A 20,237-nucleotide genomic window follows, 5' to 3' on the forward strand; every position below is an offset into this window, starting at 1 on the left:
CACAATGTGTTCCACAGGTCCTTACTTAAAAGGTATGTGGAACCTCTTGAGCCCTCACCTCTACCACCGCCCTAGTCATAGTTGATGGTAATCTAGAGTTCCAGATATCAAGGATTGTAGATTCTCGTCTCCAACGTCATTCTCTACAATACTTGGTGCACTGGAAAGGATATGGTCCAGAGGAGAGTATGTGGGTTTCAGCGTTAAGAGGTGAACACTCCCAGATTGGTTGGCTCAATCCACACCTCTTTTCTTGAGAAACCCGGTCCTGAGGCCACTCGTAGAGGCGGGTACTGTCACGGGTGTGTCAGAGGTGACAGACAGTCGCCCTGCAGTGGGTTGCAAGAGATCTTCATGTTTGGCATTGCAGACAGCGGCTTAGATAGGAGGCTGTCTTTAGGACCGAGCGACTACCTCTCTCTTGCTAATTTGCTCTCTGGCCTGGGTGTATATATACCTGGTGTGTCTGAGAGGGCGTCGCCAGTTATAATCATTTCTACTTGTAAAGCTTAGCAGGAGCAGTACCTCATCCTCTCTGGAGCTTGAGGCTGTGTGCATATTTGGAGTTCATCTAAAGCTAGGACATTTTCCCCTGTTTTGTCTACCCTTGTTGTCTTTAGAGTTTTAGTGGAGGTTGACTAGTGCTCATCTCCTTCCATCCCTAGCCGTAGCCATATGCCAGGGAAAATAAGGCGAGGCACGCGATCGGCGATAGCTGAGGCTATATAGGGACGGTAATTGAGACAGGGCGACGCTAGACCAGACTAGGAGGTCTCCACTTCCCTCTTTCCCTAGTGTCTGGGCTCCCTCTCCCCTCTGTGTTGCACTTACACCTGGCGTGACATTATAACTGGTCAAGCACATTTTAGGGGGGGGGGGGGGGGACAGACTTTTTTTTTTGTCTTTGTGTTTCTGGGCGTGCACCTTTTTTTTCCCTTTCTCCCTTGGTATGGGTTCAGTTGCAGAGCTAGCAGAGCAGTTCCACTGTCTGTCTCTAGAGGTGAATGACCTCCCCTGTGAGGTTCAGCAGCAGCATCAGCTTTTACAGGCCACCAATCTAGGGGTTTCTGCAGGTAGGCCTGTCCAGCCTGAACCCATGGTTGCCCTCCGGGACAGGTTTTTAGGAGGTAGGGACAGGTTTTTTGTATTTAAGGAGGCATGCAAATTGTATTTCAAACTTTGTCCCTACTCCTTCGGTAATGAGGAGCAGCGGGTTGGTATTGTTATCTCTCTATTGCAGGGCGATCCTCAGTCATCGGCGTTTTCGTTACTGCAGGACTCTGTTTGTTTACAATCTGTGGAGGTTTTTTTTGGAGCTCTGGCCCTCATCTATGATGACCCTGACCGAGTCGCCTTGGCTGAGTCTAGGTTACGTCGCCTTCAGCAGGGGATTCGGTCAGTGGAAACGTACAGTTCGGAATTCTGTAGATGGCCAACGGATTCCAAATGGAATGACTCAGCCCTTAGAAGTCAATTTTGTGAGGGGCTTACTGAAAGGTTGAAAGATGCCTTGGCAGTATATGAAACCCCTCAGTCCTTGGAGGCTGCCATGTCTTTGGCCATCTAGAGTTCATCTAAAGCTAAGCCATTTTCACCTGTTTTGTCTACCCTTGTTGTCTTTAGCGTTTTAGTGCAGGTTGACTAGTGCTCATCTCCTTCCATCCCTAGCCGTAGCCATACGCCAGGGAAAGTAGGGCGGGGCACGCGATCGGCGATAGCTGAGGAGGCTATATAGGGAGGTTAGTTGAGACAGGGTGACGCTGCACCAGACTAGGGGGTCTCCACTTCCCCCTTTCCCTAGTGTCTGGGCCCCCTCTCCCTTTTCCCTCTGTGTTGCACTTACACCTGGCGTGACAACCTGTGAGAGACAGAATCTAAAAAAAAAAATCCGGAAAATTACATTGTACATAATTATAGAATTAATTTGCATTTTATTGCATGCAATAAGTATTTGATACAATAAAAAAAAAAAAAACTTAATATTTGGTACAGAAACCTTTGTTTGCAATTACAAGGGTCACACATGTCCTGCAGTTCTTGACCAGGTTTGCACACACTGCAGCAGGGATTTTGGTCCACTCCTCCATACAGATCTTCTCCAGATCTTTCAGGTTTCGGGGCTGTTGCTGGGTAACATTGAGTTTCAGCTCCCTCCAAAGATTTTCTATTGGATTCAGGTCTGGAGACTGGCTAGGATACTCCAGGACCTTGAAATGCTTCTTATGGAGCCACTCCTTAGTTGCCCTGGCTGTGTGTTTTGGGTCATTGTCATGCTTAGACTAGGATCGCACCAGTTTTTTTTCTCTCAACCGAGAGAATCGGGCGGATATGCTAATCAGACTCTGATCAGACTTTGATTAGAGTGTGATCCGATTTTTTTTGGATGAGGAGAAAATGGGAAAAAAAATTCTCCATTTTCGCAATTCTTTCAGTCGGAATGCACTCAGATGTCATCCGAGTGCAGTTCAATGCTTTCCATGCACTCATTGACTTGCATGGCCGAGTGCGACCTGATAATAGGATCCAACTCAGGCATACTGTAATTTTTTTCTCGAACAGACTCAGTCGGAGAAAAAAAGTCAGACTAACATTGGTCCGAGTACGATCTAATGTTTTGTCGGATTGCACCCGGACCAAAATATGGTCATGTGCACAGCCCCATAGGACAGGTCATCAATATCAGATCAGTGGCTCAGCTCCTATTGAGCACCATAGACTGGAGACCTGACCCGACCCTGAAAGATAACAAGACCAGGAGCGTTCGCCCAGCAACATCAAAAGACTTCACTGCATGCTCGGGACCCGCATCGCCTGCCATCAATAAACAGTTGGCAGTCAGGAACGGGTTAATTATTGGAAACAAGGGGCGTGGCCTAGCTTTCCATGTGTGCAGACTGCTTCCTGATTTTATTCCGTTAAAAGTACCTGCAGAGTACCGATACCGCCCTATACGGGTGGCAGGCGATCGCAGGAACCGGCCCTGACGTGCGGTGTGACTGAGGACTGCGGCAATGGTGAGAAGAAGGCAGAGGGACGCGGGAGAAGGAAGCCAGGCCAAAGATGGTGCCGACAGTGCGGAGGCAGTGGAGAAATCCGGTGCTGCTAATGCAGCATACACAAAGCGGCTTGAAATTGCTGCTAAACTTTAAAGATTTGCGTGGGTGGACGGAGCAGCACAGGAGGTGGCCGAAGGGGATGAGGAGGAGACAGAGGAGAAGCTCGATGGAGAAGACCTGGAGGACTATGCAGTACAGGAGGGACCAGAGGGAGAGGAGAAACAACAGGAGCAGGAAAGCATGATGCAGGAGACTCCTGAGGAGCCTGTAGTAGGGGAGCCCACAATGAGGGACATATATGATCTGGTTAAGTTTTGCAAAACTGCCTTAACTACCCTTACAAAGAGAGAGGACGGTATAAAGGAGGAAATGATCAATATGAAGGCAGCCATTAATAAGGCTGATACCAGAGTGGGGCTGGTGGAAGATAGCGTGAGCACACTGGAGGACCAGCTGTCTAAGCTGCAGAAGTCTCATACGCAATATCTTCAGCGGTGTGCCATTCTGACTGATAAAAATGACGATTTGGAAAACCGCTCCAGGCGGAACAATGTGCGGCTGGTGGGTATCCCTGAAAAGGCAGAAGGGACTGATCCTACAGCATTTGTTGAAGACTGGCTCCGCAATAAAATTGGCGCTAACAATCTGACCAAACTGTTTGCAATGGAGAGAGCACACCGGGCTCCCATGAAGCCCTCCCTCCGTACCATCCTGGCCAGGATTCTTAACTATAGGGATAGAGTCATTATCCTACAGAAGGCAAGAATGGCTAAGGATAGGAGTATTAATGGCCAAACAGAATCCATATACCCCGACTACTCGGCTGAGGTTCAGAAGCAAAGAATGCGGTATGGTATGGTGAAGAAAAGGTTGAGCGATATGGAACTGGCGTACTCTACTTTGTATCCAGCTAAGCTCAGGGCTGTGGCCCTGGGATCTGTTCATTTTTTTCCAACTCCGGAGGAGGCCACCAAGTGGCTGGACTTGAATGAGAAAAAGATCAGTGCTGGTAAAGGAAGGGAGAAGTGAGAAGACGCGCTGAGAGACTTGGTGGGCTGTATACTTGTGAAGGAGGAAAGATAGAGGATGCTGTTATATAGAGACTTTTTGTTCCTGAGTTCTAGTTATCATGGACAATGGAGGGACTGTAGATGATAACACATATAAGCGGAGGAGAAATGGAGGGATTGAAAGTAATTCACGGTTTTGAGATAACGTTTGTAAGTTTGCTAGGTATAGAGTCACCCACTCTCTGGTTTAGAGGGGAGAAACACATTGGAAGTCTTTGGTAATGGTTTGTTATGTTCAACAACAGTGGGGAGGGAGGGGGTGGGAGGGGGGAGGCCCTTCAAGATATGGGTTGGTTCTAGGGGTTCTTGGGAAAAGTATTGTCCTCTACGGGATTGGGAATGGATACGTATAGGGAAATATGGTGGGTGATCAGATTAAAATTCTTAATTGGAATGTGAGGGGATTGTCTGATGGAACACGAAGAGCGGCGATTATGGACTATATTAGGAAGGAGGGACCGGATGGGATATGCCTTCAAGAGACACATTTGATTAAGGAAAAAGTGGAGGTGTTGAAGAGAAGATGGATCGGGAGGGCATTTCACTCCACATACTCCTCATATGCCAGGGGGGTCTCGTTGTTGGTGGGAGTGTCCACACCCTTTGAGGAAATTCAAAGCCATATCAACAGTGAAGGCCAATACATTTTTGTAATCTGTAAAATTTATGAACAATTGTTATGTATAGTAGCCATGTACATACCACCTCCGTACTCGGGGAAGAAGATCCAGGAGGCGATAGAGTTGTACAAAAGGGATATGGGACTACCTTTATTAATTATTGGTGATTTTAATAATGTGATGGATGATGGATGGGATAGGCATAAACAGGGAATAGGAAAAGGTGGCCGGAAATTGACATAATTTGGGAACTATGTGAAAGAGCTTGGAATGGTAGACCTGTGGAGGGTAAGGAATGAGGATGTGGTGTGTTACTCCAGCTACTCTGCTACTCATGGATCTCTCTCGCGAATTGATTTGGCGCCGGGTAATGAATTGTTGACACAATTTATTTGTGGAGTGGAATATCTCCAAAGAGTGTTCTTGGACCATAAACCTCTGGAGCTACTTATTAAAAAGACGGGGGGAAGATCTAGACAGGGGTGCGGGTGGAGGCTCCATCCACTATGGCTGGAACATATTAATATGGAAGCAATAAAGGGGGAGTTAGACGAATATTGGCAGATCAATGAAGGGAGTGCTGATAGGCGAGTGGTGTGGGATGCCATGAAGGCATATTTGAGGGGTCTGTTTCAAGAAATTTCTAGATGCAAGTCTAAATACAGATCGGAAGACAGGGTAGTGATGGAGGCTTTAGAAAGGGCGGAAAGGGAACTGATAGTGAACCCATCAGTGGAGAGTCAGAACGGACTCAAGGAAGCTCAGAAGGGAATCAAGGAACTATAAAGAGAGTAGCGAGGAAAAGAGCTTTCTAGAAGACACAATTCTACGATAAAGGTGAAAGGGTGGGGCATTTGCTATCAGTAGTGGCGGCAGCACAGAGGGAATCCTCATTTGTATACAAGCTGAAGACGGAAGAGGGAATGGAGGTGGTGGATACGGAAGATATACTGGAAAATTTTAGACGGTTTTATGAGCAGCTGTATTCTTCTGAATCAGGAGCCTCATCAGCAGAGATGGAAGGGTTTCTTGGGGCAGCGGGACTCCCTAGGATTGCAGAGAGTGACAGGAGGAGACTGGAAGAGCCTGTAACACAGGAGGAGGTTGAAACAGCTGTAATGTCTATGACAATTAATAGGGCCCCAGGGGCGGATGGACTCCCAGGTGCGATCTATAAACAGTTGGTTAAGATGGTAGCACCTAGACTAAAGGCGGTCTTTGAGGAAGCTTTTGAATGTGGTACACTGCCATTGTCCATGAGGGAGACTGTGGTAGTGGTTATCCCTAAGGAAGGTAGAGACCCGAAGTTGGCAGAGTCCTACAGGCCCATTTCGTTGCTGACGCTGGATGTTAAAATTCTGGCCCAAATTATGGCAAACCAACTGGTGAGTGTGGTGCAAGATCTTATCCACCCCGATCAATCCGGATTTATGCCGGATAGGTCTACAGCAATAAACATATGTAGACTCTTCCTTAATTTGCAGCTGCAGACGGATAACAGGGGTCGTAGGGTGGTAGTGTTATTGGATGCACGTAAAGCATTCGACAGTGTCGAATGGAGCTATCTTTGGAAGGTGTTGGAGTGCTTGGGATTTGGACCAACCTTCATATCGTGGATATGGCTGTTGTACACATCCCCAACTGCTAGGCTCAGGGTTAATGGGCAGACATCCAGACAATTCGCTCTTCATAGGGGGACCAGACAGGGGTGTCCGCTGCTCTTTGCGTTGGCAGTGGAGCCCTTGGCGCAGACAATTAGAAAGGCAGCCTCAGTCAAGGGTTATAAATATGGATCTATATAGGAAAAACTAGCTTTATACGCAGATGATGTGCTGCTTTTCCTGGAAGACCCTGATGAGTCCTTGCGGGGTGTGATGAGCATCCTTGGGAAATTTGGGGCTATGTCGGGGCTATGTCGGGCCTGGAAATCAATTGGGAGAAATCCAACATTCTAGCTGTGGACGGTAGTGGTGAAGACCTTAGGATAGAGGGGGATGGTAGTAGGTTGGCAGTTGTGTGGCAGTTCAAGTACCTGGGCATTCAGGTATTGCTCCCGCCCTCGAGCTATATAGACCTGAATCTGATCCAACTACTGGGTAAGTTCAGAAGCAAAGTGGGGGCGTGATGTAGATTACATCAGTAATCAGTATCAGTGGTGGAAGGACAAATCTGATTAAAATGGTGCTGATGCCCCAGGTGTTGTACGCGCTGCACAATGCCCCCATATGGTTACCTAAATGGTGGTTCTGTACAATCAATTCTTTATTTCGGGATCTTGTATGGGGGAAAAAACAACCAAGGATTAGATTGGAAATATTACAGAGGCCCAAAGATGAGGGGGGCTGGCACTCCCGAGCCCGTGGATGTACTATCTAGCAGCTCAGGGTCAACAGCTGAGGGGATGGAGAGAGACAGAGGGCACGGGTTCGGTGTGGCGGATATTGACTCAGGTACTGGGGAGAGGTCTATTGGTTCAAGGACTGGAGGCAGGTAGTTTTAGGAAACTGAGACCGTCATGCCCCACTCTGGCCCGGATACACAAGCTATGGGAGGAGATTAAAAGGATTAGGGGCATGGAGGCCCTGACTAATTATTCCCCTATATGGCAAAATGAAAAACAGCCGGAGTCTGACAAAATGGGGGAATTTAAAAACTGGACAAGGAAAGTAATTCAATACATGGCCCAATTAGAGGACTAGTGAGGACTAGTGACTTTTGAGAAACTACATGAGGAATACGAGTTATCTGAGATCTGTAGATTCCAGTATAGACCATTCTGTCACGCTTATATAGCGCAGGGTAAGACGGTTTCTAGGAGGGTCCAAAAAGACATATTGGTGGACTTTGTGTGAAGTGATGGGGGAATAAAAGGAGTTATGTCAGGTATTTATAAGGACTTAATGAACACCTTTTTAATCAATTACCAGATTAAGGCTAAAGGAAAGTGGGAAGACAAATTGGGACCGATAGAAGAGGATAAGTGGGAGGCGATTATGGAATGCATACCCCAATTGTCACTGAGTGAGCCAGGTAGACTCTCACAAATATATGTGCTCCATAGAGTATACAGGACCCCTGAAAGACTATATAGGGCAGGACTGAGACAGACTTCTGGATGCCCTCTTTGTCAGGATGATGGGGCCGGGATCTTACATATGTTGTGGCAGTGCTCCAGACTGGACTCATACCGGACAGCGGTTATTAACACTATAGAGGGAGTGTATGACTGTAGAGGGATCCTGTGGTTTGTATTCTAGGTTATGTGGAGGAGATCCAGATTCAAAATCAGTTCAAATTGGCGATTGCTAGGTTGTTATACATTGCACGTAAATTAATAGCCAGGCATTGGATAAATGAAGAACCGCCAACGATACAAGAATTTTTTAGACAATCAGACTTTATTGTAAATATGGAAAAAGGTATTTATGCCAAAAGAGGGAAAAAATGTTCAATACATTGTGAACACCGTGTGTGGAGAGACGATGACCCCGAAAGGAGGATGTACTTCTGAGTATTTGGTGTTGATGTTTTATAAAGAAGGGAGGGGATGCGCTGTAATTGAAAATATGTGACCTTGTTGGACATTGTAATGTCTGGACTCTGTTTCTTTGTTTTAATTTCGTGAATACAAATTTATCTGATTTAATAAAAAAAAAAATTTTGGGAAACAAAAATATTGCGCAACAGTTTAGAATTAATGTTAATAAGTTCATTAGTTAATATACTGTCAATCGATACTGGCCATCTTCAAAACAGTGCTTACAAGGTCGATAGAAAAGAGCTTGTAAGCACTGCACATGTTCTCTTGTCTAGCAGCGGTGGTCGGTCTCCAAGGCAATAAGCTGAAGACACAAGAAAAGTGTTAATATCTCAAGAATGGCTGAAAATTTTAATAAGCAGTAAATTTCAAAATTGCTTGTATTCACAAGCCGTATCCGACAATATCTATGTGTGAAGATGGGAGTAATCATTTAAAGGGATTTTCTATTTACAACATGTAGCTCTTAGATTCAAAATTAAAATAATTTCTTCATTTGTTTAAACAGTCAGACAGACATTTTTCTCATGCAGCGCTCAAAATCGCTGACATATACATGGGAATAGATAATTGAAGGGGTTGGCCACATTTGGGGTCAATTTTTTTTTCATAAATACATGTAATTTGGGCTAAAAAATATTTTTTGCTTTTGGGTTTCAATACAAATTTTGTACCATTTTCCTTTAACAGTGTTTTTCTTTTCCGGCACATTCAACTTTCATGTAGTCTGTGGCTATAAATCAGCTAAGAGGAGCTCAGAAAAAGACAGATAAGAGTTACACATGTTCCTGATAGATGGACAGGACGAGCTCACTGACGGACTCGCAGTTAGAGGTCAGCCACTTACTCTTGCTACTGTGGCCTCCTCACACCTGACCAGCACTTCAGGCCAAACAATGGTTGCAGGTGGAGGAGCATGTGAGCCAACCTGTCTTTGCCTGATTTATGACCATAGACCACATTAAAGTTGAATGCACAGTGAACAAAGAGCCTGTAAAAGCTAAATGGTGCAAAATATGCAATGAAACCTAATTGCAAATATGATTTTTGGCCCAAAATACATGTATTTATGTGGGGAAAAAAAAATTGTCACTAGAGATGACCAACCCCTTATTCTGACTGACTCAACCAATCATTAGGGGGAGTTTAATATATTCTGCTCTGCTAATGATTGCAGTGAATATGCAGTGTGCCATGAGTTCCTATTCAACCAAAATGTTGTTTGGCCCCCAGGCACTTAACATTATTGTCGACCAAACAGAACAATTTTGGTGAAACCAGATGATGCTGGAGAGAAGGAACAGGCATACTCAGTACAGTACTTGACTACTTCGAACACCTCTGGTCTAGTGATGGGCGAGTGTGCTCGGCACTGCTCGATACAACACTGGGGTGCTTGATTGAGTATCGAGCAGTGGCGACTATCGCGTGGTGCTCAAATCCCTGTAAGAAGCTCAGAGTTATACGAGTAGGCTCAGAGAGAGATCCGTTCTCCGAAAAAATAATGCTCAATTTGGCCATTCACTTCCATTATGCTCGCTACTCGAATTCAGCTCATACGAGCGTCCGACCTGCTCGATTCGAGTACCGAGCACTCGAGCATTTCAGTGCTCGATCAACACTACTCTAGTCCTATGTACAATGATAGAAGCAATGGTGCAGTTTACTGGGGTGAACACTTTACCTATTGGTTTTAAAGAGGTTGTCCACAACTTTTACATGGATGCCCTATCCGTAGGATAGGTCATCTATGTCTCATTGGCCGGGGTTTGACACAAGACACCCCCGCCGATCAGCTATCATCGGTGCCAGCAGCAGCGGCCGCCGGTCGGAAGTACTTACTTGCGGAGCTGGCCGTCTACTTGTAGTGGCCGGGGCCTGGTTCAAATCAATAGGAGGCAGATGTGTAGCTGCCAGCGGCGGCCACTATAAGTAGACAGCCAGCTCCGCAAGTAAGTACTTACGGCAGGCGCCGCCGACACCAATAACAACTAATTGTCGGGGTGCCAGGTGTTGGTTCTTGGCAATCAGACATTGATGACCTATCCTAAGAATAGGCCATCAATGTAAACGTTGTGGAAATCTTTTTAAGTACAAAACTAAGCAAAGACTTCATTCTTTTGTTCAATATCAATAACCGATACCTACCAGTATAATAACTTGAGTTGGTGTGAATCGATTCAGAGGACCCGATTCAGCGGCCGCGTCAGAAATCTATAACCGCTATACTTGAGCCCTGAGAACCGCCTCTTACCTGACATCATGCGCTGCTCTTCTTTTGATTAGCTGGTCTGTGTTGATGTCATAAATATGTCACGCTACAACGATGAGGTCACGCCAAGCCGGCTAATGAAAAGAGAAGCTGCGGATGCCGGGAGGTAGAAGGCGGTGCTCAGGCCTCCCATCCAGCAGCCGCAGATTAATTACTGCATCCTATGAATCTTTCCTCACCAACCCTAACAATGACTTATTGCATACTTTATGTTTTTAGATTAAACATAGATATTTTATTTTACATTAAAATATCCTGAAATCTTGCAGTTTTTCTTATTCTGGCCACTACATCTAATAAGAGATTGATCCAATGAAAATGCATGACAGCTCACCATACCTGCAGTAATATCATCCAGGGGACTGCTCGGCAGCCAGAGCAGGCATATAGCCAAAATTCGAAGAAAAGCCGGCACTAAGTCTTCCTTTGATAAATTATCATGGATCCATGTGCTAAGATAACATTAAAACAGGTATCCAAATATCTGACGCGTTTCAGAACGCGATGACTAAGGAATCTATTTTCGAAATGCGTCAGCTGTTTGGATACCCGTTTTAATGTTGTCTTAGCACAAGGATCAATAATAAAGAATCTATCCAAGGAAGACGGACTGCTGGCTTTTCTTCAAGTAATAAGAGATTGACAGTTGCTGTTCTGTAAAGATCACTTCTCAGAAGTCACATCATTTTCAGCACAGACAGGATTGCAATGAACAGTATCACCTCTATATACAAAATAGCACTATCACATCTCCTGCATCTTCTACTTTTGTCACCAGGTGCTGCCGTATTCACTTTGCGAGTGGTGCTGAGATACCGGAACTAGAAGCTCTGGACGGCGCACGCTCTGTCCAGCCACTAAGGTTCGGGTGGCTGGGATGTGCAGTGCCGTCCAGTCGGGCAGTATGGGGTTATGTGCTGTCCAGCTGAAGTTATCAGCTCCCCGTTCCTGGAGAGCACCACACCCTACTTAAACTTCCATCTTACTGCTGGAAGCTGCCAGATATAGCTTTGTGCTTCCTTGGTTTAGGTCTGTGTTTTCTTCTCCTGTGTAGTATTTCTGCTTTCCTGTTTTGACCTTGGCTTGTCTACTGACGTTTCTCCTGCCCAGTGACCCCTGTGTAAGTCAAAACCCCTGTATAGGGGGTGAAGGCCTAAACTAAGTAGCTTGTGCCGAGCCTGTTCATGGTAGCCATTTTTGAGCTGCCAGCCGACCACTGACAGAGCCTCGTTGCAAGTACTAATCACAATAGCTGATGATCACAGCGTCTCCTCTCCCTGCACAGAGACCCCTGCACAGATCAGGAACGTGCTGGTTTTTTTTTCTTGCAGTTTTTTGGGAAAATTGTAGCAAAAAGGTGACAAAACATTACAAGGAAAGAATACAGTCTTATTTTAAAACTATATTGTAGGGACTAACAACCACCTGGATCATCTATCAGAAAGAAGCTATTTTTTTTTTCCAGCCCAATATCCAGAGTAAATGCCAAGATAATAAATTCACATGACAAGGTCCTATCTCCATGGGAAGAAGGCTACTAAATAAAGTAAGGGCACAACATTTTTGGAAACCAGCAGACACAACTAAAAACTGAATCATCATTCCTGTTTATAGCACTTGGACATATTCATCTTTCCTCCATTGTCGGTATACTTTAGCGCACATTAATAACAGAGTCTGCGGCTCCAGCGCTGCCTCCTGTGTGTACAAAGATATAATCAGACAAATATATACAGGAGCTCAGGTAAGAAATATAGGAGCGCATCGAGCTGCATGCAAAACAGCATCATAGGACAGAGCAGCAGATTTAACTGGCCTTCTGCAACCGTACCCTGCCACGATGTTATACATCTCTCATCAGATTTTACAGTTTCCACTGATTAAATATATATTGACTCATAAAGTAGCGCCGTTACATCAATCGTCAGCAGATGCAGAGAGGTGTCATTTAAATATTAAGTATCGTATAAAAATGGCAGCTTGATTGTTTGGAGGTAATAATGTGCTACTGGTTATTGCAACATTTCCCTAATGCATTAAGCAGCGCTCACATTGAGGACACAATAAGGCCCAGGGCACGGATGAGGGGGATATGTAACGGGTGACGACTAGAGACGGTGGGAGGAAAAATAGGAAGCAGAATTAAATCTAAACATAAACTTCATTGTATAATTCATGCCCTGCTTGTCTTTTCTTTCACATGATGGCGATATTAAATATTCCCTTGTTTTATGTTATGAGCACTCTCAATTTCTGCGGAATACATATTCATGTATGAACCCGAGAGAAGATTATGGCAGTAGGCGGTGGTAATGCCACCTCCACAATGGCGCTGACGGATGAACATTATTGATAAGTACAAAGTGCCAGTCAGTCACACGGTTTGGTAAAGGTTGCTACAAGCAGTGAATACCGATTCTTCATGCACTTACAGTCATATGATCTGTGCCAGGCACACGCAATTGCCCCACTTATGACCCAAAATAATTGGGTATAAGACATCACAATGACTATTTACCCACCAAACATTGCGAAGTCACAGAAAACCATACGTTTGAGCTCAGCGGACATCTAATTTAGGAGATCGCCAGTTGAGCACAAACATGCGGCGCTACGGTGGCCATATACATGAATGTTGGCTAAACCCACCAATTTTGGCAAGACAGTTTGACCATTTTGTGTAAATGGGGAGTCTGACTCTCTCTTATGACACATATTGTTACGCACACGCCCGGGCAGACTGGCGTGAGCGTGATTAGTGATCCCACTGTACCAGATGCGGTGAACAAGCAAAGCAGAGCAAAACCACAGATGCGGTGAACAAGCAAAGCAGAGCAAAACCCGCAGATGCGGTGAACAAGCAAAGCAGAGCAAAACCACAGATGCGGTGAACAAGCAAAGCAGAGCAAAACCACAGATGCGGTGAACAAGCAAAGCAGAGCAAAACCGCAGATGCGGTGAACTAGCAAAGCAGAGCAAAACCGCAGATGCGGTGAACAAGCAAAGCAGAGCAAAACCGCAGATGCGGTGAACAAGCAAAGCAGAGCAAAACCGCAGATGCGGTGAACTAGCAAAGCAGAGCAAAACCGCAGATGCGGTGAACAAGCAAAGCAGAGCAAAACCCGCAGATGCGGTGAACAAGCAAAGCAGAGCAAAACCGCAGATGTGGTGAACAAGCAAAGCAGAGCAAAACCCGCAAATGCGGTGAACAAGCAAAGCAGAGCAAAACCGCAGATGCGGTGAACAAGCAGAGCAAAAGCCGCAGATGCGGTGAACAAGCAGAGCAAAAGCCGCAGATGCGGTGAACAAGCAGAGCAAAAGCCGCAGATGCGGTGAACAAGCAAAGCAGAGCAAAACCGCAGATGCGGTGAACAAGCAGAGCAAAAGCCGCAGATGCGGTGAACAAGCAAAGCAGAGCAAAACCGCAGATGCGGTAAACTAGCAAAGCAGAGCAAAACCCGCAGATGCGGTGAACAAGCAAAGCAGAGCAAAACCGCAGATGCGGTGAACAGGACAGGGCTCTGTTCACATGGAACAGACTGGAAAACACAAGAAGATAGCTGGAACACAGGAGATAGGTACAGAGGGAGGGAAACAGAACGAGCAGAACCAGATACACACAAGGTACTTACAATGAAGTAGCGAGTGGACACAAAACTCACAAACAGAAGTACAGAGACAACGAGTTGGAGTTAGGTGCAGGTTCAGATACTGCAGGAAAGAGGGAAGATACAGACAGAGACAAACAAGTAACGGACTAGGACACTGTTCAGACAGGATCTGAACCAGGAACAAGATACAGGAACGAGCCTGGGAACTCAGCCCCCAGAGTGGCAGAAACTGACTAGAAGTCACAGGAACAGGTAGAGGCCCTGGGTACTCTGCCCCCAGGGTGGCGGACAGACTAGAGTCAGGACAGGACCTGGCAGCTCACAGTTGCACAGAACAGAATGTAAGAAAGTGTTGCTCAGGCACCTCCTACTGGGTGGTGGGGGTTTAAGTATCCAGTGACTCACAGAAATAGGCTGGGGACGCATTAGGACTACGCACACTGTAGCTTTAAGAATCAGAAAGCAACAGCGCCGACGCCCTAAGCCAGCAGACAAGAGACATACAAACAGCAGGTACTGGAGCAAAAGTGTGCAGCCTGGCCTGAAAGGTAAGGTTCGGTCTTGCATGGTGGGAGATGGTAAGCCATGCAAGCACGCCGCCAGGGATGTTACACATATTAGGAAAGAATGCGTCGTCATGTTGAATTTTAACCCACCCAATCTTTTGGTGCAAACAGTGTCTGTCAGTAGCTTATTTTCTTCCCATGAACACATGCACTGCTAAGCCATTATGATGATACCAAGTGTGCATATAGTTTTTTTGTGTCTGCATGTTCTATAACTATTTCATTCTTCTGTCGATGGAGCGGTGTTAAGACTCGTTTTTTTGTGCTATAGACTAACTTTTTCACTGGAAGTCTATGAGGACAATACAAATTTTAGATAAGATTCTAATCCATTTATTTGGATGGCATGATAAAAAAGCATGATATAGAGTTGAAACCCACTGACAGCCCCTTAAATTGCACAGAGTCTGATGTGGTGCTTTGTAATCTACACTGTGTGAAGAATAATTACACAGGTTTGCAAGGGTAAAATGGTTTGAAAAGTAAGAGGTGATCTTTATATAATTGGGGGAATGTACTGTGGGGCATCATACTGTGTGGGGGAATGTACTGTGGGGCATCATACTGTGTGGGGGAATGTACTGTGGGGCATCATACTGTGTGGGGTAATGTACTGTGGGGGCATCATACTGTGTGGGGTAATGTACTGTGGGAGCCTCATACCATGTATGGTTATATACTGTGGGGCATCATACTGTGTGGGGTAATGTACTGTGGGAGCATCATACCATGTATGGTTATATACTGTGGGGCATCATACTGTGTGTGCTAATGTACTGTGAGAGCATCATACCATGTATGGTTATATACTGTGGGGAATCAGTGTGTGGGGTAATATACTGTAGGGCATCAAACTGTGTGGGGGGAATGTTCTATGGAGACATCATACTGTGTGTGGTGGGAATGTACTCTTGGGCATCTGGTAATATACTGTGGGGCATTATACATTGAGTTTGGTAAAGTACTATGGGGCATCATACCGTTTGTGGGGGAATGTACTATGGGGCATCATAATATGTGGGGTAATGTACTGTGAGACAGCATTTCATGTGGGGAAATAATACTGTGTGGGAGCCTGGAGGTGCTGTGGGGAATCATAATGTGTGTGGGATATCACTCAGTGTGTGATGGTCACTGTGGGTGCCATGAGTGGGGGGTCATAATATGTGGGAACACTAATGGACTTCACTAGAAGCAATATTTCTCTATGGGCTGTGACAGAGTGACTGGCAACGTATGTGATGGGAGATATGTGTCATGAAGGTTGCCATCTTCCAGGATGTGAAACCCAGAATTTTCTCTCCAGCATGTTATGTGCTGAGGGGTTAATCACAGGGCTGTGGAGTTGGAGTCGGAGCCCATTTTGGTGGAGTCGGAGTCTGCATAAAATGGACCGACTGACTCCTAAAATATATAATAAATTGGGTGCAGTAATTCAATGAAGTTTGTGGGGAATATTTTTTCATAAGAATTTGGGAAAGTTATGAAATGTCCTATAAATGTCTGTCCTATTCCTGATCTAAGGGTCTGGACTTTTAGCTGAGATTTATCTGTGCTACAGTAAATTTATCATTTAAACATGAGTCATGAATGAGGGAGTCGGAGTCATGGAGTCGGTGTCATGGAAATTGAGGAGTCGGAGTTGGAGGTTTGGCTTACCGACTCCACAGCCCTGGTTAATCGACAATGACAGGGTTGGGTTTTTTGGGTTGGGTTTTTTGTGAGAAGCTGTAAGATGGGCGGGATGGCTACTCACCTCAAGGGTGTGGTTCAGCAGGTTAAATGACGGGTCACTGAGTTTTTTCTCTCTGTGTTTGGAGACAAGAAAATCTCCAGCCTGGAGCTCCAGTGGAAGCTGAAGTTTGTTGTATCCTGAGCGGGCGGATCCCCGTAGGCATATGGACTGTGCTATACGTTATATTTTGTTTCCCGATATGCCAGAAAGGCTGTGTTTATTTTGTTGAACCCTGCACCAGTTTATGCCGCGTTTAAATAAACCAGCAGAAGAAATGTTCCTGTGTCTACCTCTGATATGCATCTACCACAGGGCACAAATTAAGGACAAGGCTAGAGAAATTGATTAGTGTAAAATAAAAAATTGTGAATCACAGTGTGTGTCCCTCTTTCCTTCCTTTCATAGTTGGGAGATATACAATGTCTTATGTGGATGTGGATTCTGTACAATGCAATGAATGAAATTTAAAAACCTGCAGGGATATGGGGACATGATACATTGATTTCACCAAGTCTGATGTCAGAGATTAAATAAAAATCTCTCGTAACATAAGATGCTTTTTATAAAAAATTCAAAAATTCATTTTATTTTTCATAATAATTTTATTAATTTTAAAATAAAAAAAAACAACAATATTTATATATTATATAATAAATGAACCTGCTGGATAAACCTTTATTTCCTCACATAAGGAAGACGGTATGACGGTGCATGCATTGTGATTTCATTCTCTGGGGGCTGCGGGGCCAAGATTAAATACTGGAGTCATATTATTATTGTAAATAAATATTTCAGCTTTGCACATCATGATTTCACATTTTATAATGCACCTCCTCCACCTTTTCCGTGGGCATTACTCAATAAAGCCCAGGAGTGTTATCTATATTTATAACTTCCAAAACCTGCCAGCGTGTTTGGATATTTTGCGATCCGTCAATGAGAAAACTTTGAACACCTAAAGCATTTCTGGATGAGATGGGAGCGAGCGCGCTTAGTGTATCAAATGTGGAAAACATGCGGCATAACAAAGGCTAAAAGTGATGAACGGGTTTATAAAGCATGAATTCAAGGACTATTCCCACTTTGAGATAAACAGTATAAACCCAGGTAAAATTTGGATGCTGGAAAAGACTATAGAAACATATGAGAAAGGTTGTGGGCAAATACTAAAGCTTCTCTGACAACAAGAGGGTGCCAATCCCAGAGTTCTGGTTGCCGTTCAGTCATACCCATAGCTTTTTAACTTTTTTTTTTATTCTTCCGATACGTTAAAATGAAATACTGAAGCAATTTTTGCACTTAATCTTTTAAATACCATTTTGTGCATGCAGCTCCTATACCTTACAATGCGTCTCCAAGGATACAGACTACAAACAGATCCTGCGTAGTCTGATCCTGCAGACATATTCCCATCGGACTGGAGGTAAAACAGTGTGAATTATTGCACACAATTTATGTATTCTGCAGTCTCTGATCTTGCCTACTGGTACACTTGATTGTACAATCAACATGTGATACTTATCTCCTTTAACCAAAACACTCCTTTATCAGGAGGACTTACCTTATTAGCCAGGTTTAGCAAGACAGGTGCTGTTGGATGCGCTGCTATATCATGTAAGTACCTACAATACAAAGTGACACAAATTAATAATGGATATCAAGTAATTCAAGCTGTGGCTGTAACATTCATCGAGGCGGCACATGATCACCAGGAAAATACAGAGACATCATGGCTTCAGTAGTCAGGAGGTATTGGAACCAGAAAGGCAGAAAAGAAGTACAAGAAAGAAATGGGTCTGGGAAAGCTATAATGACAGCCATTTCATTCCACATTTGGAAAACATATATAACTATTTTTTTTTAGACGATTTCCCATGTAACTGGGTTGGTATATTAGCCCTAATTACAGAGGAAATTCTGCTTTCTGGCTGCATAGCAGAGATGACTGGTGTGACGATACAGCCTAAAATCTTAATAAGCCAGACGTTTAGATTTGTTAATCCAAGAGAAATACACTATTATCTTTGGGTTGACTTGTAAATCTATGTGTATTTATGTGCCTGGTCAATATGAATAGACCAGTATTTGTATAACCCTGATTGTTGTCTCCTCCTGGGTTTGGAAACAATGATGTTTGCTATTATGCTTATTGATTATACTTATACTAAGTCAGCTGAATGTTGATTTACAGAGCCCCTGCTATACCAGCTATGTAAATTGATTAGCTCAAACAATGAGACCTAGTGAGCCCTGCACATTTACCTCTAACACCGACCTGTGACTGATTACCTTACACAAATGTAAATATAAACAGGCATGTCTGTAGTGTTGCAGGGAGAATCAAGCAAAATCAAGGAGAATCAGAAAGACTTTACAGGGTCACCTGGAACTCATGGAGACATTTTGAGAAGCCAGATTGGAATCAGCCGGTCATCTGGCCCCATGTAAACTTCCGGAGAGGCAAGGGTGGGTCCCTCGGGTCTCCTGGTCTTGTACCTTGATGGACTGCTAGCTTACTAAGCTTGCTGCTACCTTCTCTCTGTGGGGGCCTGGCAGAAGCGGGGGCCACTGGTTGAGGTAGTTGGCCTTGGAAGTCCCAAAGTTGGAGCTGTTCTATCCCAGGTGGGCGGAGCGGAAGGGTGAGACTGTGTAATGTTGTACCATCTTGGGTATTTGCTGGGACTGTTCTATGTGTTTATTGCCTGTTTTGTGGTTCAATAAAGTAATGCCACGCTATTTTACCCTCTCCCTGTGTTGTCTGAGTAGTGTTACTCCCACCGAAGACGCCATGTCTTCACAACTGGTTCTCCTAAGATCCAGCAGCTTCTGCTCCCTCCCTAGACCCAGTGATCACAGGATGACTGGATCTGGAGGAAGAGGCACCATAGGCACTTGTTCAGCAATAGATAAGGCAGGGACAGTAATAAACCCTCTCTGTCTTCTCTGTGAGTAGCCCGACTGTGTATGATAGCCAGCTCCTTGCTTCCACAGCTGCACACTCTTGTGACACCCTCTATACTATACAGTGACATTTTAGAAAGTCACTGCAGAATAGAAAGCGGTCCATCCGGACATTAATAGTTCATGTGCGATCAGTAAACAAATATTGATTTAGGGATCTGCCTGATAGTGTGAGGTCAACAAGAAGTTGGTCTATTCTACACTTTTTCTCCTCCCCTCATCTTTCAAAAAAAAGTTTGTTTTTGCTTTGATGATGAATGAATGAATGAATTGGTGAATTGGCTGAACTTAATGGACTTTTTTCTTCTTTCAACCTATGGTACTAACAAGATCCCTAATTTTCACTGAACGAAGCTATCCATCATAAACCAGTTCAAGACCAGACCATTTTCTCGCCTTGATCTCCAGGCCCATTTTTCAGGTTTCTTCGTACATATGGATTTAAAAATTTTCTCATTTGTTTTTCATTTTTCGAATAGTTTTTGCTACTTTTTTTTATAAATGGGGCTTTAGTCATTTTTATGTAAATATAAAATACATTATTTTTTTTTTCATTTCACAATCTGTGTACCCTATAAAATCCTAAAAGACCTAAGGAGGGTATTTCAACAATACAATATTGTTTTCATTGTTGATTTTCCCTGTAACTGGGGCTGGATTATCAGCTACAGTTACAGGCCATATGCATCATCATGACTGTACCTTAGAGCTGACCTGTAACTCCTGCAGCTTACTGACATCTTGTGATCACGTAGCAACTCGGAAGGAAAAGCCACCACCATTTTATGTATATACAAGTGCTCATTGA

General features: G+C 44.4%; 1 protein-coding gene across 4 annotated transcripts in view; it reads right to left on the reverse strand.

Annotated features, from left to right (window-relative positions):
* CDIN1 (CDAN1 interacting nuclease 1) overlaps positions 1-20,237 on the reverse strand; it is a 545,783-nt gene that overhangs the window by 432,696 nt on the left and 92,850 nt on the right. For all 4 annotated transcript variants that reach the window (XM_073637559.1, XM_073637557.1, XM_073637560.1 and 1 more), the window contains one exon: positions 18,030-18,090. In XM_073637559.1, coding sequence (XP_073493660.1) covers positions 18,030-18,090 — 61 coding nt within the window. The remainder of the gene's footprint in view (positions 1-18,029; positions 18,091-20,237) is intronic.

This window comes from Phyllobates terribilis, unplaced genomic scaffold (genome assembly GCF_046119375.1).
Source record: "Phyllobates terribilis strain yellow unplaced genomic scaffold, ASM4611937v1 Scaffold_7__3_contigs__length_470593459, whole genome shotgun sequence".
NCBI classification, from domain to species: domain Eukaryota; kingdom Metazoa; phylum Chordata; class Amphibia; order Anura; family Dendrobatidae; genus Phyllobates; species Phyllobates terribilis.